This window comes from Sinocyclocheilus grahami, unplaced genomic scaffold (genome assembly GCF_001515645.1).
Source record: "Sinocyclocheilus grahami isolate Dianchi unplaced genomic scaffold, SAMN03320097.WGS_v1.1 scaffold89.1, whole genome shotgun sequence".
Lineage (NCBI taxonomy): Eukaryota > Metazoa > Chordata > Actinopteri > Cypriniformes > Cyprinidae > Sinocyclocheilus > Sinocyclocheilus grahami.
This window is the reverse complement of record NW_015505268.1, coordinates 944,576-971,773: the sequence shown is the minus strand read 5'-3', so window position 1 is coordinate 971,773 and position 27,198 is coordinate 944,576. Positions and strand designations below refer to the sequence as shown.

The 27,198-nt window shown below is 35.2% G+C and overlaps 1 protein-coding gene across 1 annotated transcript in view; it reads left to right on the top strand.

Annotated features, from left to right (window-relative positions):
- The window catches only part of LOC107587069 (complexin-1), a 54,311-nt gene extending 28,463 nt beyond the window's left edge, over positions 1–25,848 (top strand). The window contains exons 3-4 of the mRNA XM_016274681.1: positions 16,157–16,332; positions 22,289–25,848. Coding sequence (XP_016130167.1) covers positions 16,157–16,332; positions 22,289–22,486 — 374 coding nt within the window. The 3' untranslated portion in view covers positions 22,487–25,848. The remainder of the gene's footprint in view (positions 1–16,156; positions 16,333–22,288) is intronic.
- The last annotated feature ends 1,350 nt before the right edge of the window (positions 25,849–27,198 follow it).

Genomic DNA, 27,198 nt, shown 5'->3' with positions numbered 1-27,198 from the left:
ACACTGTGCATTTGAATAATGTATTCTGATGAGACTCACTCGAGAGCTTTTCAAGTGTCGCTCTGACCCGTCCATAGCATTCTCATGAGCGTCATGCTGGGAATGGGATTGTCCTCGAATGAGTTTTCATAGATCTCACGATTAACTGAATGCAAACAAATTCCGTCACACACAGGCAGAGGCTGGGAGGGACGTAGGCGAGCCCGAATTTGAATAATGATGTTAGTTATCTTGGGAATCAGAATGGCTGCGAGATCGATGGCTGACTTCTGGGAGTCACAGTGGAGGATGATATGTTTGCACTGAATAAGAAAAGGCATATTTAGACGGCTAATACTTTACAATGCCAAGTCAAGTGCCAGAGATCAACAGAGGAGAATTTGAGGGCTTCGATTTTTCTCATTTATAGCTCATGAAACATACCTAGTTCTTGGTCCAAGTAATTCCTTTAATATTAGCACCATGCTGTTGGTTTCTTGAGGGCTCAAGTAATTCTGTCCTAATGGCAAATCATTGAGTCTGACCTTTCTCTGTGGCCTTTATCTGTGTCAGTCAGTGGACCTTAAGCCTGACCTTAGTCAACCTATTTTGACATTTACCAGGCCCAGTAATGAGCTATCAGTCACTCTTACCTAATACTGACATGTGACAAGCAGAGCTAGTGTAATATAGCAGTTAACTTAACTGAAACTCCTTCTATGATAAAAAAGCAATTTCCCCTGTACAAATGTTCATTATTTAAAAACCACAGGTTATTAATACATACCATTATGATCTATGGTAAAAATAAGAGCTTCAAAAGCCAGAAACCAGCAGTGAAAACAACAGCATGGCCTCCAGTCATGAGGAAAATATGACTTTAGCAACACCAATCAGATGCAGAGCATAGTGCTGGCACTACTGCTGCTACAGCATGCAAACCTGCATAAAGTTACACTTAAAAGTAAACATTTAAACTCAATGAAAGCAAGAAAGATCATAAACGAGACCTCTTCGATTTCTCAAATAAATAATAGCTCTGTCCCAATTCAGAGACTGCATCCTTTGAAGGCTGCATTCGAAGACTGAATGTGTCACAGCTGCACGATGAAGGCTGTTCCATTTTGAAAGCTCTTTCAAATGTGGTCTTGAAATCCAACCTTTGTTTCCCAGGCCATGAAGGATACAATAAATGGATCCTTAGACTATCCGAAGATTCACTGCTCACCAGTGATGACGGGATTTTTTTTTTTTGAGAGAGAGAGAGAAAATCTTACTAAGATGCTATTTTATAGATACATTTTTATTATGTACATAAATGGACCATAAATGACCTTCGAAAATGAATCTAGTCTTTTTCCTTTAATATTAGCACCATGCTGTTGGTTTCTTGAGGGCTCAAGTAATTCTGTCCTAATGGCAAATCATTGAGTCTTACCTTTCTCTGTGGCCTTTATCTGTGTCAGTCAGTGGACCTTAAGCCTGACCTTAGTCAACCTATTTTGACATTTACCAGGCCCAGTAATGAGCTATCAGTCACTCTTACCTAATACTGACATGTGACAAGCAGAGCTAGTGTAATATAGCAGTTAACTTAACTGAAACTCCTTCTATGATAAAAAAAGCAATTTCCCCTGTACAAATGTTCATTATTTAAAAACCACAGGTTATTAATACATACCATTATGATCTATGGTAAAAATAAGAGCTTCAAAAGCCAGAAACCAGCAGTGAAAACAACAGCATGGCCTCCAGTCATGAGGAAAATATGACTTTAGCAACACCAATCAGACGCAGAGCATAGTGCTGGCACTACTGCTGCTACAGCATGCAAATCTGCATAAAGTTACACTTAAAAGTAAACATTTAAACTCAATGAAAGCAAGAAAGATCATAAACGAGACCTCTTCGATTTCTCAAATAAATAATAGCTCTGTCCCAATTCAGAGACTGCATCCTTTGAAGGCTGCATTCGAAGACTGAATGTGTCACAGCTGCACGATGAAGGCTGTTCCATTTTGAAAGCTCTTTCAAATGTGGTCTTGAAATCCAACCTTTGTTTCCCAGGCCATGAAGGATACAATAAATGGATCCTTAGACTATCCGAAGATTCACTGCTCACCAGTGATGACGGGATTTTTTTTTTTTGAGAGAGAGAGAGAAAATCTTACTAAGATGCTATTTTATAGATACATTTTTATTATGTACATAAATGGACCATAAATGACCTTCGAAAATGTACCCTTTGAAGTCTGTATTCTTGATGCAGCCCCTGAATTGAGACACAGCTAATATCCCAAATACTGTATCAGCAATGAAATTTTATATAAACTTATTTCTCCTCAGACTGTTCTAAGACCATATTATCAGAGTTACTATTCCGATTCATTTATAGCATTATATTACATTTTATGCAGCAAAAGTATCATTTTATACTTTTTATTTACTTTTTTAAATTTCTCCTCCTGGAGCTTTAGAAGAAGCATTTGAGACGAACTTGGTACCTCAAACATAACTGAGAGCTCAAGCAATTTTAATGAGCCGTGAAAGGGCACCGTGAAGCAATAAAACTATCCTTTTGATGGCGCTATGATGTACATGCTATTTTGTTTTTACTTAAATGTATTGAATTAATGAAAAATGAACACACCAGTAGTTTTATTTGAGCATAGTTGAAGTACAGAGTGACATAAAATGTGTCGCTGGGCATTTAACACCACCCTGTAGGTTTCCCCTGTTGCCTTTTAGTATAAAACAACCTAATTAAAAGCTACTCTAAAATATCATGGAGGTATATTTTACAGCGCACATATGCAAGTACAAAAGATGTACTGCAGATGAAGTGCAGGCACACAGTGCAATGCACAGATATGTGTTAATTTGCACATCTGAATCTATTTTCACAGTGTGTTAGGTGACGGCGCACCACACTAGAAGATGCAATCACACATGAATACTCTACCCTATTAACACTTTACCAGCAGCAGAAATAAGAAGTCTGAAAAGAAAGTTAAAAAACCAATTTAAACATTCCAGAAGTCTTAATACCAATTAACCGGCCCAAAGAAAAGTCCTAATTGTGTGAGACAAGGACAATTAAGAGAGCACACAATGCAAACATGCAGCATGCAATTTGTAAGTGAGTCCGGTCCAGTTGCTGGTTAGTTGAATGCTAATGTGTAAATGTATTAGAGTAGGTGTTAATATCCAGCTCCATCTCTGTGAGCCTGCCAGAGAAGCATTTTTAATTGGCTGCCGAATCCACAATTAGGGGCATGTGTAGCAGCACCTGATATGCAAATGAAATGAGACATATCTCATTATAGTTCATTTGCATGGGTTTCTTTAAATTATAGAGTAAATAGGTGAGTTAGACAGCTGCACGATGAAGGCTGTTCCATTTTGAAAGCTCTTTCAAATGCGGTCTTGAAATTCAACCTTTGTTTCCCAGGCCATGAAGGATACAATAAATGGATCCTTAGACTATCCGAAGATTCACTGCTCACCAGTGATGACGGGATTTTTTTTTGAGAGAGAGAGAGAGAAAATGCCAGATTAAACTTCTAAATAAAAGCATTGGGTTTCAATACACTTTTTTAATGAAGAAACAACAACAACAACAACAACACATTTTTGACATACTGTATCTTACTAAGATGCTATTTTATAGATCAATTTTTATTATGTACATAAATGGACCATAAATGACCTTCGAAAATTTACCCTTTGAAGTCTGTATTCTTGATGCAGCCCCTGAATTGAGACACAGCTAATATCCCAAATACTGTATCAGCAATGAAATTTTATATAAACTTATTTCTCCTCAGACTGTTCTAAGACCATATTATCAGAGTTACTATTCCGATTCATTTATAGCATTATATTACATTTTATGCAGCAAAAGTATCATTTTATACTTTTTATTTACTTTTTTAAATTTCTCCTCCTGGAGCTTTAGAAGAAGCATTTGAGACGAACTTGGTACCTCAAACATAACTGAGAGCTCAAGCAATTTTAATGAGCCGTGAAAGGGCACCGTGAAGCAATAAAACTATCCTTTTGATGGCGCTATGATGTACATGCTATTTTGTTTTTACTTAAATGTATTGAATTAATGAAAAATGAACACACCAGTAGTTTTATTTGAGCATAGTTGAAGTACAGAGTGACATAAAATGTGTCGCTGGGCATTTAACACCACCCTGTAGGTTTCCCCTGTTGCCTTTTAGTATAAAACAACCTAATTAAAAGCTACTCTAAAATATCATGGAGGTATATTTTACAGCGCACATATGCAAGTACAAAAGATGTACTGCAGATGAAGTGCAGGCACACAGTGCAATGCACAGATATGTGTTAATTTGCACATCTGAATCTATTTTCACAGTGTGTTAGGTGACGGCGCACCACACTAGAAGATGCAATCACACATGAATACTCTACCCTATTAACACTTTACCAGCAGCAGAAATAAGAAGTCTGAAAAGAAAGTTAAAAAACCAATTTAAACATTCCAGAAGTCTTAATACCAATTAACCGGCCCAAAGAAAAGTCCTAATTGTGTGAGACAAGGACAATTAAGAGAGCACACAATGCAAACATGCAGCATGCAATTTGTAAGTGAGTCCGGTCCAGTTGCTGGTTAGTTGAATGCTAATGTGTAAATGTATTAGAGTAGGTGTTAATATCCAGCTCCCTCTCTGTGAGCCTGCCAGAGAAGCATTTTTAATTGGCTGCCGAATCCACAATTAGGGGCATGTGTAGCAGCACCTGATATGCAAATGAAATGAGACATATCTCATTATAGTTCATTTGCATGGGTTTCTTTAAATTATAGAGTAAATAGGTGAGTTAGATACCTTAATTACACAGAGTAGGCTGGGTTATTATAAAAAAAAAAATCAAATTCTTGTTTTGTTCACAGGTGTGGAGAAACATCAAAATGCTCTCAGAAGATGCTGTGAAACGTGTTGCTTGCTACAAAATAATCAAAGATCTTTTAATCATCATGTGTAGCAGCACCTGATATGCAAATGAAATGAGACATATCTCATTATAGTTCATTTGCATGGGTTTCTTTAAATTATAGAGTAAATAGGTGAGTTAGATACCTTAATTACACAGAGTAGGCTGGGTTATTATAAAAAAAAAATCAAATTCTTGTTTTGTTCACAGGTGTGGAGAAACATCAAAATGCTCTCAGAAGATGCTGTGAAACGTGTTGCTTGCTACAAAATAATCAAAGATCTTTTAATCAAATATATACTTTAATTTCATGTAAAATGCACATAACATTCAGTGCCAACGCTCATTTATCAGAGACTTCTATCATCTGTTCAGTGGTATTTATAGCTACATTTAGCTATAGTTAGATAATTATCACAAACAAGTGTTACATTTACAGTTCATAATTTTGCATTTAATCATTATCAAACAAGGAAAAACAAGTGTGCAGACTTAAAATCCTCTATCTATCTATCTATCTATCTATCTATCTATCTATCTATCTATCTATCTATCTATCTATCTATCTATCTATCTATCTATCTATCTATCTATCTATCTATCTATCAGCCCAATTTATGCTTTATGCTTTTGGATTAGATGCCTTTTTTCCGTTTCTTCAGTTAAACCCTTAAAGCAGTGCTTTGTTTGACTGCCATATACATTTTAATACACGAGCTCAGCTTGCCTGACAAAAATAGACTCATGAAAATGTTCAAGGTCACAAATGACCGAAACATGAAAGGAAACAGCATAATTAAACAGCTCCACAAGCATTTGGTGTATCCAAGGCAACATATTGACATCCTACGTGCTTTAGTAAATAAGAATGTGGGTGCCATCTCATAATTTTCTCTATTAAATCTTTGGCATTTGCAAAGTCGGCCAAGATGAGTTTAGGTGATGAATCACTTTAGTTCCGAAACATCAATGTGTAGGATCCATTCTTACAACCTCCTTGTGAGAGAAGAAATTTAATTTCAAGACCTAGAGACTCTAGAATGTTAGTTTTTTTTTCTCCCCATTAATCTTGTTCTGCACTCTTTTCAGGGCTTATATCCTCCATCATTTATCTGAGTAGACCAGCAAAAAAGGAAAACTATTTTTAAACCTTTGAATTTAAAAATAATCACCTATGAAATATTCCCTCATGCCTTTAGACACCGGAACAGAGGACACTAGGCAGGAGGTGTCATTGAGATCCTTGGTAATTGGTATGCAAGGTTACCACACTAGATTCTATTACATAAGTTTGTCATAGACCCTTGAAAGAATCTTCAAAGTTACAAGAACATAAGCTCTTCTGATCAGTCTTCCATTACAGAGACAAAGTAGCATCCCTGAATCCTTCAGCTGAAGATTAAATATCCCATGGACTCCAGTCCCCAAAAGCAATCCTCTCTCCTCTTCCTTCCTTCTCATTTCCCTATGCTGAGCCTTTACACATGACACGGCATCTGTGGTCAAGGGCAATCATTGGGCAACGATGGCAGCACTTTGAATTTCGTTCAAATAATTATTTCGCCCCAGGTTAAGATTTTGTGGAGTGGGTTCTGTCTGTTTCTCAGAACTGAGGGACGGGGTGCTCTTGCCTTCCTGCCATAACTCTGTACCCAGCAAGATGAAAGTAATAGAGTGTGAGAGAGGCAGCTGCAGTCGTACACGATTTCTGGCAGCCCACCAAGATCAGCATGCTGAGCTGCCCAGGACTGCAGTACTTCCAGCACGCACGACTAAAGGTGGAGGATCTGCACGAGAGAAGAGAGGCTGCAAATATGATTTAGAAGAAGACAAAGTGAGTGATACCTTGAAGCGAATTTAGATGGCATAGAAAGAATGATAGAATGATAGAATGATAGACAGACAGACAGACGGACGGATGGATGGATGGATACTGTGGTCAAGGGCAATCATTGGGCAACGATGGCAGCACTTTGAATTTCGTTCAAATAATTATTTCGCCCCAGGTTAAGATTTTGTGGAGTGGGCTCTGTCTGTTTCTCAGCACTGAGGGACGAGGCGCTCTCGCCTTCCTGACATAACTCTGTACCCAGCAAGATGAAAGTAATAGAGTGTGAGAGAGGCAGCTGCAGTCGTACACGATTTCTGGCAGCCCACCAAGATCAGCATGCTGAGCTGCCCAGGACTGCAGTACTTCCAGCACGCACGACTAAAGGTGGAGGATCTGCACGAGAGAAGAGAGGCTGCAAATATGATTTAGAAGAAGAGAAAGTGAGTGATACCTTGAAGCGAATTTAGATGGCATAGAAAGAATGATAGAATGATAGAATGATAGACAGACAGACAGACGGACGGATGGATGGATGGATGGAGTGAAAGATAGAATGACATCATGATAGAACGATAAATAAATAGAACGACAATGATAGAACGATAGATAGAACAACAGAACGATAGATAGATAGATAGATAGATAGATAGATAGATAGATAGATAAATAGATAGCAACAAAACTGAGATCCTTTTTCTTCTGTTTCCTTACACAGATTGTCGTGTATCATGAATTAACGGCCACATTGGCTGCTAAACTCCTGCAGACAGACAGCGACCTGTAAAATGCCCCAGACCGGTGATGGATCAGTCCAGCCCTGCACAATCAGTCCTATTTCCTGGTCCTTCACTCGCTGGTTAGGGAAGATAACGGCAGAGAATGGGTGATAAAAGGCTTTCGTGATAGCACTCCTGACACCTTCTCCTATCCATTCTTGGGAGATTTAGGAGTTATACCTCACTTCCTTTAACCCAGTCCCAAAGAAAAAAAATTCCACCTCTCATTAGAGCATGGAATACTGGCCCAATCCTTTCATTTTGGCTCCAGGCTTTTGCACAGTTCTTAGTTTACTCGACCTCTCCCGAAAGACACATATATCACACCGGTGAAGCTGATTGCTCACTGCCCTTCTCTTTTTGGTTTCCTCAATACTGGGAATTGGGAGGGTATATATAGTAAGCAAAAAAGGGAAGATAAACTGTCCAACAGAATCTGCTAGAATTCAGGAGCACATGAAACTTTTTATGATCAAAGACATCGTTATTATGGAGTTACGGAGACAATCAAGGACAGGATGCTAAGTTTTTAAAAAAATCTGCTCATAAAGTTAATTGGATTTTTTTCAAGGTTGAAGCACCTTCACCATAAATCATCATTTAATTGGGATGGATTAAATACATCACATGAGACACGTGATTACCGGTAACATATGGAGAGTAGTGGAGAGGTCGTGCCCTCTCTGCTGTGTGGCACTGTGGAAGAGACAGTGTTTGTGGGTGTCCCGTGTGGTATCTGATCTGTCGGTGGACATTAATGTCTTCGCAGGGAGCAGGGTGTGCCGCTGGGCTCTCGCTGTTTAGCAGGTGCAAGATAAAGACAGATGGAGCAAGAAAGGAACACAGAGTCCTTGAGTTTGCGCTCTCTCCATGTGCCCGGGCTCCACGGGGGACTTGGTCACCCCTCTCACAATCCTTCAGTGTGCAGATGACCTTCACACACCCAGGCACAGAGAGAAAAATAACCTTGAAAAGTGTAGTGGGATACATTTATGCACAATAAGAGTAGAAAACACAATATATTATTATTTTTGTTCAGTGAGAAAATTGGTTCATAATTACTTGAGTAGGAATGTCTGTTTTCGAATAATTTAGTGAATTAAAAACTTTACACATAAGAGGTACTCTATTGTAAACTGTATTACTTTCTCTGTTAAAAGATGTGATTTTTCATAACAAATAAATATACGTCTTATAATATACTTTTTACCACTTTATTAACACTTAAGACTAAAAATAATAATCTTCAAAAATAATCACCAGTCACTGGTAAAACATCTTTAATGACAGGGTGTGTATTTGTGTGTGTGTGTGTGTGTACTTGTTTTGCTACATTGTGGGGACCAAATGTCCCCACAATGATAGTAAAACCTGACATTTTTGACATTGTGGGGACCGGCCTGTGGTTCCCACGAGGCGAACATTTAAAAAAAAATAGTAAATGATGTTTATCTGAAAGTGTAACAATGCAAACAGGTTTTCTTTAAGGGGTAGGTTTAGGGTTAGGGGATAGAAAATATAGTTTGGTCAGTACAAAAGTAATAGAAGTCTAAGGAAAGTCCCCACAACTCACGGAAACAAACGTGTGTGTGTGTAAACACACACTAGGAAGATAACAAAGATAGATAGATAGATAGATAGATAGATAGATAGATAGATAGATAGATAGATAGATAGATAGTGGCCATAAAAAGACTGGCCACTAATATGTAGCTGCACAAATATATCTACTGTGGTATAAACGGTTTAGCAAATGGTTTAGCAAATTCTCCACCAGCTGACACATTTCAAATATCACACGACACATACCGCACGGCCCTACGGCTATGTTTTACTTTTCTACACAGGCACTCGGGTAAAGAGTGGCACATTTTGTTCTCATCTACCCACACTTCCTCTAACAGTAAGGACACGTAGACACACACTGACAACCACACAAAGGTATGAGGATATGCCACCTGTCAAGTATACCATCTCCATCACTTTTTCCGCTACAACAGACACATACTTACGCAAACACGCTCTTTTTTATGTAACACAGTCCATTTCCAGCCCATGTGACTGTACCATTTTCCAAATTCAAGCATCACTTAGGCATCTTTCAGTGCCTCCCGGCCGACAGACGTTCAATGACACATAGAGGAGACCCTTGAACAGTGTAGCTTTAGCGTGGTTAGCTGCTTGTTATGAAGAGATCTACTTCAGGGACTCTGGTCCGGTCTGCATGAGTGGCTGAGCAGTAGATAGCGCTATGCTGCACAGAGACGCCGTAAAGAATTTGTGTGTCATGTGGCGACTTTGTCATGATCAGATGAGCTAATTAGCCTCAGGAGCGCCGATTAACAGCGCGTGCTGCAGAGGAGCTGAGACAAGAACCAGTGCCAAGCCAGTGAAAACAGCGCTAATTAAAAACAGACAATGGAAAACACTAGAGTTCAAACGGGAGAACAGAGCGACGGCTTTCGCCTGTGATCTTCAAAAACTTTGGGGGGAAAATGGTTAATATTAATTGGACTGGAAGTTGAATGGATGTAGTTATGTATCTTTGAAACAAGTTTTTCCTTCAAAATTCTTTAGAGCATATGGTCCAACCAAGGTTATTATTCGTGTTTGAGTTTATTTTTCATTTGTATTTAGATTCAGTTCAGTCTTAAAATACATTCCCAATGGAAATAATCAAGTCTTAAAGGCCCATCACACCAAAAATTATGACTATAAAGATAATCATATCAATAACTACTGTATATTAGCGTCCACTCCAACAACCGAGGATGGATTCTGTGGAAGGCCATTTCTGCATGGGAATGAATGAATGAATGAATGAATGAATAAGTGTAATTGCAACATTTTATCTTACAATTTGAACTTTTTTTCTTGCAATTATGAGAAAAAAAGTTAGATATAAACTAACAATTCAGAGAAAAAAGGTCAGAAAGAAAATATATATATATATATATTTACATCTAAAGATATATACATCTCAAAGGTCTGAGTTTGAAAATTCTAACTTGTTTCATGGAATTCTGAAATTACATTTTGAAAAATAAATTCTGCCATGGAATTAAAAATGTAAAAGGTTATTACTAAGAACGTTATAACTTTAAAAAAAAAAAAGTCTGAATTGTGAGATAAAATGATACATTCCCAATGGAAATAATCAAGTCTTAAAGGCCCATCACACCAAAAATTATGACTATAAAGATAATCATATCAATAACTACTGTATATTAGCGTCCACTCCAACAACCGAGGATGGATTCTGTGGAAGGCCATTTCTGCATGGGAATGAATGAATGAATGAATGAATGAATGAATAAGTGTAATTGCAACATTTTATCTTACAATTTGAACTTTTTTTCTTGCAATTATGAGAAAAAAAGTTAGATATAAACTAACAATTCAGAGAAAAAAGGTCAGAAAGAAAATATATATATATATATATTTACATCTAAAGATATATACATCTCAAAGGTCTGAGTTTGAAAATTCTAACTTGTTTCATGGAATTCTGAAATTACATTTTGAAAAATAAATTCTGCCATGGAATTAAAAATGTAAAAGGTTATTACTAAGAACGTTATAACTTTAAAAAAAAAAAAGTCTGAATTGTGAGATAAAATGTCGCAATTACCTTTATTTTTAATCCCATGGTGGAGACAAGCTTCCATAAAATTCTGACTGGCTGTTAATGATTTATTGTTCATCAGCTGAAAGAAAATCTTTCTGAAAGTGACCCACCAATATCGTATCTCTGTGTCATTAGTGTTACTGTATAGTCATGATGTGGACTTCACTATTATCACAGAATGAGAATGATTATAAAAACTTTATAATTGTTTTTATCCTTGGTGTGAATGGGCTTTTACTCTGGAGTTTTTACCTGTTGAATATCCTCTTGCACTTAGAAATGTGTCACATTACAAAAGTAAAAATGGGTTACACATACTGATTTAAATGCCAAACTTTCTTAAAAAGATAAAATATTTATAATATAACCACAGAATTTACAAAAATGTCTTTTAAGTGAGTGCCATGCTAAATTCAAACCACAAATATCATGTGTTACTTTATTCTCTCCTACACTAAAATGATACCAAAACAGCGCATTCTGAGCAATTCAAAAGAGCGATTTCGAAGCAAAATATACTTTGCAGTGAAGCACTATTTGTACTTTCAAGACGTTCACCTACTGCAGCCAAAGATATTCTCTGTGAATACACACTAGCTATTCTCATTTCAAAACTCGAGTTTGCTAAAGCTGTTCCGTACAGGGATATACTCTGCACTTGACTGGTAATTCAGGATGACAGCTCTACACAATCTCTCGGTTTCAGCAAGTTTTCGGTTATGTCAGCTAATCCTTTCTATGGATGCCCTAGTGGGTAGTTTCAGTTCAGTTACCACCGAGTCAGTTTTCATAGGTTGATCCAACCCTAAAATTAAAACGCCAAATCAACTGTTCTGAAATCAATGGATTTAAAAAAGATGGAGACAAATGTTTCCCATTTTGCACAGACTCATTCTGTCTTCTCAGAAGTCAATTTGAGAGCAGTAGTAAGCCTACAGTCCTTATGGGCATGCTTTGTTCAAGCTCATAAAGTTGTACAATTCTGCCTCTTATTAACCTATTGATTGTGCTAAAGCTGAATGGCTGGCTCCAGTGTGATACGAGTGCGGATAATTGTTTCATTTAATTGGAATTACAGAAAAACTGAAGTGAGTCACACTGAAAAGTCAGTCAGTTTGTGATATAAATTTATGTTCTGACCTCACATCATGCAGCAAAATTTAAAATCAACCAATGCCATTTACAGTACATTTTACTTTCAAAAACAGGATATTCTGAAAACAGAACGTAAGGCTGAACTTGGATTTATCAAAAATTAATTGAAACAAAAAAGTAGGCATCCTATAACAGATAGAGTTGAATTTGCAGTTGATTGCAGAGCCTTTTTGACCGAAAAACCTAAAAGGGTTAGCATGTGCTATTAGCCTGTTTTGGCCTTGGTAAAAATAATTAAATAAAATAAATGAATAAATAAATAAATAAATAAAAATAAAAAGTGAATTGGTTAACAGCAAGTTTCCTTACTATACACAGAATGGTACAGATTTTGGAAGTAAAAACGAACAGTCATCTTATAATTTACAGAGAAAAACCATAAACTGACATTCCCACAATTTTACATTTGATGGTATTCTGTTTAAATAATTATGTTTCTTGATAGTTTTTGCATTTAATTATATACATTTACTTTTTATGTTTCATCTTTTGTTGTTAAATTTATGCTTTCTGCATAATTTTAGTGTCACGTGATGAACTAATCATGTCTCTCTTTTATTATGTACTGTATTTTTATATCAGTACATCATTATATATATACAGTATATTAGTACAAAATAAATGATATTACTTTAGCTAGAATATTAACACTATATCAGTAGAACTTTTATATTGTAAATTTGAGTTTGAGTTCTGTAAAACCTAAACTGTTGCTATACCATATTTTTACGTAAATTTCACGGGTTTATTTTCTACAGTAAAACATCAAAAACTAATTATGAAGAAAGATGAATTGTAGACCAGCAATGTTTTTGTGACTTTAACTTACTTGCTATCTAGTTATTAGCAGCTTTCGATAAGACTCTTGCTGGCACTAACCATAAACTGGGTCTCTCATGAATACCTATCAAAAAGCAGATGACTATATGCTCAGCAACCCTCTCCAGAGTAAAGATAAGCTTGGTCCTCCTAACCCTCATGTACATATGATGTGAACGAACAGCCCAGGTTGATGAAAGAGAAGTGAATCGTCAGATCTGAAGGCTAAAGTCTTTGCATGTCTCTGCTGTCAGAGAGACCCAGCACTCATTAAAATCAATTGCTAGAGAGCAGCAAATGCGAGACCATGTGTCACGCAGGTTGAACGCAGACCTCATGGACCGGTGGAATGGCAGTGTGCCGCTCCTCAACTGCTGATCCAGGGAGAACAAAACTCCTGGACTGAAAACAGAACCCTTCATGCATTTACATGCCGTTCTGTCTCCCAGCACAAACTGACGTGACATGAATACATATTGCATGAACTTGGATAACTTCTGTTCTGCTATGTCAGCCTACAGTAACTCAGACACAAAGGTGGCAGTGGGACAAAAATAATAGTTTTGAATGTGGCTAGATTTGTACTATTATTTGAGTATTATTGACCACAAGATTGGTGATACAAAAAAATAACTGGAAACGAAAGTGTGTTTACAGCCTGACACAACTGCATTTTTCTCTATGCTACTTCAATAGAATGTCACCTACAGTATATATATATATATATATATATATATATACAGTGAAACTTGTTGCATCTTTCCCAAAAAGACGCATGGCTGTATTAGATCAAAAGGGTGCTTCTACTAAATACTGAGCAAAGGGTCTGAATACTTAGGACCATGTGATATTTCAGTTTTTCTTTTTTTAATACATCTGCAAAAATGTCAACAATTCTGTGTTTTTCTGTCAATATGGGGTGCTGTGTGTACATTAATGAGGGAAAAAAATTAACTTAAATGATTTTAGCAAATGGCTGCAATATAACAAAGAGTGAAAAATGTAAGGGGGTCTGAATACTTTTCGTACCCACTGTATATATATATATATACATGTGTGTGTGTATTTTGTATATATGTACTTTAGGCTTAAGAGAAATGTCCATAAACTTAACGGGTAATGTCCTGGCAGAAAATTACCAGTCCCTTTTCTGTTTCTTCTATGGATTTTTTTCTTACACTGTAGAGCACGGCATTAGCAATGGCACAGTAATGTGTATAAAAATGTGTAACACAAATGGAATTTTAGTTGCTTCAGATAAATGTAGTGGTAAAATATGTTTTAAAATCGAACCTCTTACAGTATCATCAGATCTTATTACATTTGGCAGACACTTTTATCCAGTTTCTGCAGGTTTGTCTCGTATAAGCAATGCTTCAAGGTTTGAAAATATAACTTCCAATAGATCTCCATTACTTTCTAATTTATTTTACGAAAAAAATTTAAAATGCCCTGATACGGAAATAATTTTTACTGTACTGCTATTTACACCCCAAAAAAATAAAAAATAAATAAATATATACTTTATCAGTATTTTGGTTGCTTTTAAGTGCAAATGTCTAAAGATTCTTAAATCAAGATATATTTACTTGAGAGGCAAAATGGCATTAAATAGGAAGTCTTGGTTTATGAGAAATTTATCAAAGTGAAGTGAGTTTATGATTAAAACAAGAACAAATATCTGCCAGTGGGCTCAGAAAAATCTACTTAATTCAAAGGGAAAACAAGTTTTCATTCCCCATTGACAAAAGTTTGTTCTTGTTTTAAGCATGAACACAGTTCATTTTGTTCAGTTTTATGACTTATGACTTCATGATTTGTTCAAAACTTCAAGACTTCATATGTTTAATTTGCATCTCAAGTATCTTGCATCTTGATGTATCAAGTATAATGTATCTTGACTCAAGGAGGTTTAGATTTTTGTATTGGAAAACTAAAACTACTGAGTGCATAAAACACTTGATGCCATGAATTTAAGACTTTATGCTCTGATTTAACATAATTATATCATGTCACAAACAATGTTTAGATCTGAAAGCTCATTGTTACTGAAGGGCCATATTTCTGCTTTACATTTGTGTTAATTCATCAAATGAATTACCAATGAAGAAAGCTATAACATGAGCAATTCGGTGGACATGGATCTTTTTGCACTTGTTTAAATCCTGTTAGTGCACTAATTCTATATACATTATAAAAAATCTGTTATACTTTACATTTGTTAGTGACTTTGGGAAAAAACATTTGCTAAATGAATATGTACAGTAAGTGGCGCAATGCAAAGTTGTTAATTAACACTGAAACATATTCAAATTAATGCATATGCAGATTCGTTTTTTTCTAAACTTACAACACAATATCATGACAATGAATGTTCATCTTATGCAAAATCAATGCATTATTTCCACTATTTCCCCTGATTTAATGCTATGTTCAGTGTCAGTGTTTGTATATTATAGGATCGTATTAGCTGGCTGCTCTTGAAGGGATACTGTATGTGTGATTTTAAGCACTTGTCTTTTGCTAAATTCAAATTACATACTCATTAACAAAAGTAAGTCTGACACAACCTAACATTGTGTTGCAATAATAAGGTTTGACCAATCAGTGGAAAGATACACGACGTCTCACATAGTCACACTGCGGAGCGCTAGCAGTCTGATGACTGATGAATGTGAGTTGTGGATGCAATCAGAACTTATTATCTGCTTTGTCAAATTCCTGTATTCTCATGGTCCTAATGGAGTCCTTTTGTTACAACGATCTGACCCATTGTCCGTTTCTTGGCGGCTGTCCTACTTGCATGTCTTGCCAACAAAGAGAGCAGTCGTCATTGAGAGTATTTATAAAAGAAACTGGATGACAGTGAGAACTAATTTACCAGATTTTCAGTTCACCTTGTGTTAGAGGTTATCCTCCAAATGTCTTTGGAAGTCCATTTTTGTGACCAGTATGCAGTCCGTGATTTCCTGTTCCTGATTCTCTCCTTATTTTTTCTCAAAGGGGCGACCAAAGACATGGGGAAAATGCTGGGGGGCGAGGAGGAGAAGGACCCTGATGCCGACAGAAAGGAGGAAGAAAGACAGGAAGCCCTCAGGCAACAGGAGGAGGAGAGGAAGGCAAAATATGCAAAAATGGAATCGGAGAGGGAATCGGTTCGACAGGGCATCAGGGACAAGGTAAATGTACCGTGAAATAATTATTCACTGTTATACGTAAGGTGTCAAAATGTTTATATGATCACTTATGATAATCTAGGCCAGGGTGATTATCATTAACATTCACTTAAATAACATAAAAAGAAAATTTAAACATATTTTATTTCAGCTAGTTGCCATGGCAGCCTTTCTCATTTTCATTTAGTTTAAGTTGAAGTACTAAAATATCTAAAACTAAACTAAAACTAATAAACAAAAAAATATTATATTATATTTATTATATTATATTTACACATTTAAAATCTAATACAAATTACAAAAACAAAAATTTAAAATATAGAAGTAAATATAACAATTAAATCTAATTAAAAATATTAACAAAAACTATAATAATCCATCATTGATAATAAAATAATAAAACAATTTGAAACTTCAGTGTTTTCAAAGTTCTACAGTGCAAAAAATGATTTTCCTACTTAGTAATTTAGTCTTGACTTCCAATGCAAAAATCTAAACATTTTCAAATCAGGATACATTTACTTTAGAAGCAGAATGACTTCAGATATTAAGTCTTGTTTTCTGAAAAAATTATTAAAATGAAGGGAGTTCATGCTTAAAACAAGAAACAAACAAACACACACACACACACACATATATATATATATACACACATATGATCGTATTTAATTTTTCTTTGACAATCACTGAACTAGGCTATTTAGAAAATATTATATTAATGCTGTATAGGAAAAGTAGTGGTTGAATGACATTATAGAATTATACAGACCACATATATACATAAAGTGAAAGTTATTTATGGGGGTTTTCTTTGTTTTTTTCACTCTTGGGGAGGCTGAATGCTGCTTTGTAGCACTTGAGTGGTACGCTGTGTATGGGGATGGACGGGCCCTGGGGCGCACGCTGTGAACCAGAGGGACTGGAAAAATAACAGTCTAGCTCTGGCAAGCATTCCATTACTGTGGAGGCTGTGGAGATTGACTATGCTTCAGTCCCTGCGCTCATACCACCATATGGCTGCTTTTCTGTGTGACAATATGAAGAAGGAAAAAAAAGGGAAAAGGTGTCACGGAAGGAAAGACCCATGGATTATGAAAATGGAAATATTATTCTAATAATAGACGGTGGTATTTAACAACTTCATTACATTGTGTACATTACAATAAACATTATTACAATATGCAATGCTATATTAGTTGATGTATATTCATTTAGAATTGCCATACGTTGATTAATTAATGTTCACTTATATTCATATAGAAATGTAAATGAACTACTGTTTATTAGTTATCTCCATTACATACTGTTTTTAATTATTTTTAATAGAAATAAGTGTAATTTATTAACATATATGTTATATATGTTTATTATTGATCTATATTACATATTGTTTGTTAATCATTTTAATAACAGTTACTGCCAATAATAGGCCTAATTTATTAATGTATTAATATAGTTATAATGTTATAATGTATTAATGCATAATAATAATAATATTAATTAATAAGTAAACACACACATAATAACTATATATTTATAACAATAAAAACAAATATATAAAAACTTAAAAAAACAAATATATATATATATATATATATATATATATACAGTATATACATACTACCAGCCAAAAGTTTTTGAACAGTACGATTTTTAAAGAAGTTTTTTTTATGTTTTTTAAAGAAGTCTCTTCTGCTGCACCAAGCCTGCATTTATTTGATCCAAACCTTATTTGATTGCTGTTTCTTGAACAGCAAATCAGCATATTAGAATTATTTCTGAAGGATCATGAGACATTTTAAAATATATTAAAATAGAAAGCAATTTTAAATAGTAAAAGATATTTCACAATATTACTGCTTCTGTTGTGTTTTGGATCAAATAAATGCAGGCTTGGTGAGCAGAAGAGAATTATTTTAAAACATAAAAAATTACTGTTCAAAAACTTTTGACTAGTAGTGTATATATTTGAGTAAAAACTCTCTCTAGATAGATAGATAGATAGATAGATAGATAGATAGATAGATAGATAGATAGATAGATAGATAGATAGATAGATAGATAGATAGATAGATAGATAGATAGATAGATAGATAGATAGATAGATAGATAGATAGGTCAAAAATTGTGATTGTTTAAATGACATCAAGAACATTGGCTTCATCCAATGTATTAAAGTCAGAGTTAAAATGATTATTCTGCTTAACAGACTTGCCACATACGAATTTGTCGCGATAATTCACCTTGGGCCGCTGAGTCTCAGAGATTGTATGCATGGCTGCACAAAATGGAGGATGATCTCCTCTCGTGAGCAAACGGAGTTGGAGTAAAACAGATACATGTTTATGCAAAGCCATGTTGAGAGGATGGGAGGCCAAAAAGCCTGTCTTTTTTCCACTAAGCCATCACCCCATGGGTCTAATCCACGACGACTGAACTTCAGGGTTTGCCAAGCACTCTCTTCAAGTAACCCATAAGTATTTCCCAGATTAAGCTGCATTAATAAGATTTCATGCGTACATAAGTGATGGAATTATAGCAAGTAGATGGTTTGAGAAAGCAGAAAATCATTGTTTAGAAGGTCAGCTGCTGATTGCATGAGCTAGTTTGTGACCTCAGTAGACAGAGGCAGAAATCACCCATTGTTTAATCCATTTATTGGCAAAACGTCACAATTATATATGTCTTAGAGCAGCAGAGAGTCTTAAAGAGGATATATGCCTTGCCCTAAACGTCATTCATTCATATAAATCTCCTTCCAACACGTTACTATGCATCTTCATTCCTCAGGATTTGACTGTGATTCCTGAAGCGATGCAGGAAACAGAACCCATCATATATCTGCAGACTGTATGAGTTAAAACAAGAAATATACATTATACATGTGCACAGGGGCATAGATTACATGGGGGACATGTCCCCCCCACTTTTAATATCACGTAAATTCGTCCCCCGCACTTTTTCGGGCAAGTGTGTTTGCATAGAGGTTTTCAAGAGCCGGTGGGAATAAATATAGATTTAAATTCAAAGAGACAGGATAGTCTGTGCATGATCTGATGTTTTATTCGGACCCAGAATAAGGCGAGATGAACATCACAGAGCGCTAAACATTCCGTGCAGTGTATGTTTCATTCATACCCGAAGCCGGAGGCGCTCTCGCGCAGAAAGTCATATGAGGAAATTCCTAATATGGACAAAAGAAAACAGAAACGTTTGGAAACATGAAAACATTAAACATACGATTGCGACAATATATGGTTTATTTGTGTTTGTCAAGTCATCTCCAGGTAATAAATAAAGTATACGAACAATGCAGTGCTAATTGACATAGCATTTATTACAGTATAGAAACTATTCTGCCTTATGTGATAAAAAAAGTGTTTGTAGTATATAAACAAATCATTATTATTGGTTATTGTCCAGCAGTTATCTGATTTCTAAGTCAATTAAAAGCTAGAAATTAGAGTACAATTAAAGTTGCCTATACACCAGTCAAAAGTTTTTGAACAGTAAGATTGTTCATGTTTTTTAAAGAAGTCTCTTCTGTTCACCAAGGCTGCATTTATTTGATCCAAAGTACAGCAAAACAGTACAATTTTGAAATATTTTACTAGGCTATTTAAAATAACTATTTTCTATTTGAATATATTTAAAAAATGTAATTTATTGTGATTTCAAAGCTAAATTTTTAGCATCATTACTCCAGTCACACAATCCTTCAGAAATCATTCTGATATACTGATTTACTGCTCAAAAAACATTTATTATTATCATGATGTTGAAAACAGCTGAGTAGAATTTTTTCAGGTTTCTTTGATGAATAGAAAGTTCAGAAGAACTGCATTTAGGCTATATGAAATAGAAATCTTTTGTAACATTATAAATGTTTTTATCATCACTTTTGATCAATTTAAAGCATCCTTGCTAAATAAAAGTGTTAATTTCTATAATTTATTTTCCAAAAAAAAATCTAAATTATACTGACTCTAAGCTTTTGAAAGGTATAGTGTATAATGTTACAAAAGTTTTTTATTTCACATAAATGAAATAAAAATCAGCATATTATAATGATTTCTGAAGCATGTGACACTGAATAATAGAGTAATGATGCTGAAAATTCAGCTTTGATCACAGCAATCATTTTAAAATATATTCAAATAGAAATCAGTTACTTTAAATAGTAAAATATTTCACAACATTACTGCTTTTGCTGTACTTTGGATCAAATAAATTCAGGCTTGGTGAGCAGAAGATACTTCTTTATAAAACATTAAAAATCTTACTGTTCAAAAACTGTTGACTGGTAGGTTATATAGATTACAGAAATGTTATATTGTAATGTAATGTATATATACATATATATATAAAACATTTCTGTCCCCCTCACTTCTGAAATGATGGCTACGCCCCTGCATGTGCACAACTGTTCAAAAGTTTAAGGTCATTAAGATAAAAAAATATATATAATAATTACACGTTTGTTTAGCCAGGATGCATTAAATTGATGCAATGTTGATCAAATTAATGCAATATTGATAATAATTTAAAATGTTTCTTGAGCAGCAAATCAGCACAGAATGATTTCTGAAGGATCATGTGACACTAAAGACTTGAGTAATGATACTGACAATTCAGCTTTGCCAACACAGGAATAAATTACATTTTAAATTTTTTTAAATTGCAATAATAATTCATAACATTGTTGTTTTACTGTATTTTTAATCAGAAAATACAGTCTCGGTGAGCAAAAGAGACAGGTTTCAAAAACATTAAAAAACAAAAAAACATTTATATATCAACAGCATAAGCACAATTTAAATTACTTAATAAATTCGTGGTCTTTCTAATGTAGCTGAAAGGTTAAAACAGAATAGGCAAGAATTAATGAGCCTCAGACCCTTTGGGGGTGAAAAAAAGACGAAATGGACCATTTGTCATCTAAGCACTTCTCTAATGAAGTGGATTTCCTTGCCGATATTTGGCACACCATTCAAAATTAGGGCATTTGCTTGTAAATGAGAAAGTGTCTCAGATCTAAATGAAGCTTCTGTGAATCACTCAGCTAACTGTCAGGTCCAAATGATTACACTGACTTGCCAAGTGGCAGCACGCCAAGGTTTTATGGACATAGTCAACACCATTCCAATTTAAATGTCTCTAAATTAACATCCAGGTCATGAGGCAATCTAGAATTGGGTGTAGCCAAAATTCTCCAATGCTCAAACATTTGTATGCTAATTAAGAGGAAATAGTCCTGCAAGTCATTCATTTAGCAAATTGCCTGTCCTTTCCAGACACCAAAGTGTTCATACATTTTCAGTTTTATGACATTTTGACATCCAGACAATATCAGGGTGGCACACATTGGGTCTACAGTGTAAAAAAATAAAATAAAATAAAGAAACCATTTTTTGCTAGGAAAATTCACAAACAATTGCAAAGAAACAGCAAGTAGCATCATATTAAGCAATGCCATATTAATCTCTTATTTCAACTATAGCATTATCCCATATCCTAAAATGTAGACAAAAGTTTTTGGTTTTATAAAAAAATTAATAAAAAAAAGAAAAATACGCAGAAAACAGGAACTTGGCAATATGGCCAAAATCCTCAACTTTTAATTTTATTTAAAATGTTAGTAATTTTGTTGTGTTTTTGTCGTTACTTTTATTATTATTATTGTTGTTGTGGCCACATATATTTTTTCTTGTTATTTTTAATTTGGTTTTAGATTTAGTTGTAGTTATTTTAGTACATAAAGATACATTTATTATTATTTTTTATTACATTTTTTTATTTAGTTTATTTCATTTAACAAAAACTATTCTAAGGATTTCGTTTTAGTAAACTGCATACAAATCTTTGCAGAAGAAAAACAACAATGGATATAGAAATGTGCTTATAAAACAACCAAAGGTCACATGTGGAAACATCTAACACACTGTCGTGTATTTTTCAGTACGGTATAAAGAAGAAGGAAGAGAAGGAGGCAGAAGCCCAGGCAGCCATGGAGCAGGCATCAGAAGGCAGTCTGACCCGTCCCAAGAAAGCAATCCCTGCTGGCTGCGGCAATGAAGAAGAAGAGGAGGAAAGCATTGTGGACACCGTCATGAAGTTCCTCCCAGGCCCACTTCAAGATATGTTCAATAAAAAGTAACAGTGTTCCAGACAATTTGTGATAAAACGGGAATCATTCATGTCATGAAATCCACCTCCTCTTTCCCCTTCCCCTCTCTCGCATATGTTCTAAGATCTCTGGACTCAAAATTTGTGCCATAACATCTGTCTTTAACTGCAAAATGTGACATTTTCTGATTAAAACAATGAGGAAAATACAATGTGTGCACTAGAAATGTTACATTGCATACATCAGACTCTGTTTAAAGACAAATTTAATGCCCCCTGAGTCCGGACCTTAGAGCAAGAATATTCCCTGTGCTTCATTCATTTTGTTTGTACATAGCAAATGAAAAAAGCTGTATATGACTACAGATATACATATATATCGATATATATATATCGATATATCTATATATATATATATCAAACAATGACTATGAGTAAAAGCCATAAATTTATCTTGGAGAGATTTCTCCAATCACATCGTATTTTTGATTGTTGCTCTGTTATAGATATTACTGATGAATCCATGTGGTATACTTACAGATATATACTGTATACAGATTCATTTATCATCCAAACTAGTATACAGTTCCTGCTGCCATCATGAATTGTCACATCATATCTGATTAATATGACTGAAAACTGTAATATAGAAGAGAACGTACGATATCACACATGATCTGGTTGTTTTGCTGGTTGTTTTCCTCTTAAGCATGCAAACAATTTTTCTTTGTTTATCAGTACACTGTATCCCATTTCATTTAGCATTTTTAGCTGAAAGACACTGAAATTTAAGGCAATAACTCTGGTTTTGGATTTTGTTGTCCGACGGACACCAGTGTTGAATAGCTCGATGTTCACATCTTTAGGTAACCAAACTTTAAAGTAAGTCCCTCATTACATTGTCCCACACATTCACATCACACTCTAGTAAACTGGATTTGATTGATTAAAATGGAATCACATGTGTTAGCTCGCCGCCACGAGTGAAACCTTAGCGCTTAGCTTAGCGCTCATCTGGAATTGACTTATATTTGTGCTTTTTACAGTACTTAAGAATGTGAGGGGTGACATCGATCACATACAACTACAATTGGATCAATAGGGCTATATACAGTAAATATAAATATATATTCTCTTCATCTTCACTGCTGTACAGTAGAATCTAGTTCTTAGTGTCTACATTTATTTACGTTAGCTCTCACAACGTGGTTGTGAGCACACATTACGTAAACAGACAGTGACAATGGTGCAATATTTGTTTCTGAATGAAGATGTCCTGTGTCCGTTGGTTGTATATGGGACTCTGATCCCAGATCAGCAATAACAGACAATCTTCATAGTTATGTATTCAGCTTATTTGCTAGAGAATGTTTGTGTGCAAATGCCGTGTCGTCTTCCTAGTATCAGTCAAACAAGCTTAGTAAATAGATCTAAAGAAGGAAGTTGCGAGATTTTTTAGGGTCTCTAAACGAAGCCTGGCTCTTATTTTATGAGCTACGAAAGGATCTGACTTGTGTTTTTATGCTTGCTTGTTGCTAGTTTATGTATGACGTTATTTCTCGTTGCTGTAACTGCACTGAAAAGAGGGAAAACAGCGGGGCTGAATTGCTCAATAATGAGAAAATCAGATTTGAAAGACGTGGAGTCAGATTGTATTATCCATCCTCTCTTATTTTTACGAACAAAAAATAAGCTACAGTACGCTGTGTATTGATAGAGTATGCTTGTATTCTCATTATATTATGTCCGCAATTATTGTAAATAACAACGCGTTCAGGAAAACCTGTTAGTCGCAGATCATTGTGTATGTCTAAACACAGGCAAATTTTCAGATTCAGAAAAATACTAGGAATCAGGCTGCCATTCTGTTGTTTTGAACATTCCGAATATTCCAGACATTCCATCCGATCCACACTGGCTTGCGTGCATATAAATAAAAACTGTTATTCAGTGTCTCTAGGAAACATATAAGCCGTGGCTTTAAAAGTAAAACTCAGTTTAGTTAATAAAATAGTGTCGATTTATAGCACACGGTCACAGTGATGTCATAGCGTTCTGTCCTGCCATGTAGCACAAGAACATGGAGTTGATTAAATATATATATTAATGTTTATGATATGAATGTGCTTGCTGATTAGAACGGCGTCCTTCAACAGCTAAACAAACTAGCCAGTTGCTAAGATGCTAAATTTCATATTAGTGGTCAATCATCCTGAATGTTGTCTGATTTTACTGCCACTTGTGTTTATGGCCTTTACTCACCAGAAGTGACGATGTCAGCTGTAACACTTTCGGAGAGATGAGATTCAGCTAAAAACATACAATTGTTAGCGAAATACGTGCCACCTTCCACGCAAATGACTTAAGATCTCACGTTTCCACCACTCAGTGTACTTTACAATCAACAGAGGCCATTTCTGAGCACAAATTTTGCAGTTTTGGTGATTTTTCTACATGACTATCAACTGCCCTTGATACTGCCGCTCTCATAGTGCGATCTGTGTGACGTGGTGAGTTTCCATCAGCTGCACTAATAAATAAATACTGCCCGAAACCCATAACCCATCCTATCATCACCTGTTTTATTAAACCAAAGAGTGTTCCTGTTTGTGAGAACGTCTACCATTAGTTCTTATTTTTAATATTGTTCTTTTACATTATTGTCTAAGGTAGTGTGATATGCGATTACTGTACCATCTCAGCTCTCTGGGCTTTGGGTTTTGTGATTGTCCATAACAGATTCCTAAAACGAACAAAGAAATTATCACACAATTAAATTTAAAATCTAAAAAACAATCAACTACAAAATGTTCACCCATTCCCTCAACATATTTTGTATTCAGTACTGTGCAAGAGTAAAGGAAAAAATATTGCATAGTCATCATCTCGTTCTCTAAATGTAAATCATACATTCACTCAAAGTCATTCCGTGTCTTACAGATGCTAATGAAGATACTGCCTAAAACAGTAATGTTATGAAATATTCCATTGTTGTTATCTGAATGTGAGTGTCTACTGTTCTACTGCATCGTCCTGCTCGGTTTCCTCTATGTTAAAAACGATAAATTATCTCGGTGTGATTTTCCGTCTGTAATCTGTTCTTGTTCCTGTCTCTTGGTGGTTGTATTTTGGAAGAATTATGTTTCTTATGTGGTGCATTTTTTAAGTCATTGTAGATTCTTCTCCCTCTCTCTTTGTTGATGAATTGTATGCATGCATATGATGTGCACTGTAGGTGAGGTTGTAAATGATTTCTGTGTGTCCTCTGTGTTTTCTGAGCGCTCCACCTGTAGGCCTCACTGCATGCCCGTTATAGACAGATTTTAGACTGTAACATTCCTGCCAAATGGAATCACCAACACACAAATAATAAAGTGATTTCATATAATTGTTTTATGGTTTTGTGTTCCTGCTTTCTGGTGGACTGCTTATTAAGGTTGAAGGAAAACAGAAACAGAAATTTTAATATGTGCAAGACTGAAAGATATCTTACAAATAAGATTCTTATAGATTATATAGTGTACTCTGTCTTTTTAGTCTTTTTAATAAGTATTTTGTCTTATTTTCCAGTTAAAATATCTAATAATCTTTATAAAAATATTTAGTTCAGAAGCAACACTTCACAAGATAGTAAGACTTGTTTTCAGAGTATGTATCTTTAATACAACTGATTTTGACTCATTATACCGGCATATTTTTTTCACCTGTTTTAGTATAAACAATTTTAAAACATTTACCAGCGCACAAAGACAAAATACATTTGTTTGTTTTTTTGGAAAGTTTTTGACACTTGAACAATCCATTGAAAACCCTGTATTCATTGAAAACAAGCCTTGACAAAGGTCTATTAGGCCTTTTTAAAAGATGCAATCAAAAAAGTCTTGCCTATAATGAAAAGTCACATAATTGCTGCCATAGATGGCAAGTTTAGAAAACCTATTAGACATGAATATTAAGATGGCACCCCTTACCCATTCAAGAGCTCAATAATTTATCTTAATGAAAGAGTTCAGAATGACAGTTCTGGAAGAGCCAGTAGCCAAAGATGACAGAGAAGATATAAGCAGGTGCTTACTACACTCCTTCAACATCTGGCATCTATCTAAACACAACTCTAATAGTTCTAGTAGCCTGTAGTTCCATAATTTGGTCCAAGCTGGAATGCAGAATCAGTCTCAAAGCCCCTCTGTTGGAGTTCAAATCTTATTACTTTTATTAGAATGCAAAATTTTAAGATCTGATATGAAAACACCTGAATGCTATGTATTCTCATTTACTGTATATGGGAAAGAACTAGCTCTGTTGTTTTGGTTTCCCAAATTCCCAATGGTCAAAAAGCTAATCAAAGTAAAATGCTTTAGACACCTTGTGGCTCCTATGTTGCTTTTAACGGTGCAAGTGGGAAATCAAGAAACTTGAGCTCTAATTGCATAGCATAGCGTATTCCTGCATATCCATTTACTACCATGCCTGTGCTTTTGCACCAATACACGCACTCCACTTCCTGTTCCACAAAAACATGAGGCTGCTGGAGAAAAAAATCTATTCCATTATCATTTACGCTCAAGGGTGGCCTTTCATACTCAGCTGCTTTCTTCGTCTCAGAACAGCACTCAGCTGGTAGGAGATCCAGGCTTCAATTGGCGTCCTGCGGCCATGAAAAGTCTATGTCAATTAAATGGTCTCCATTGGGTCCTACATAAGGCTAGTGAGGAGACCCCCATCACATCTTACACAAGAAAC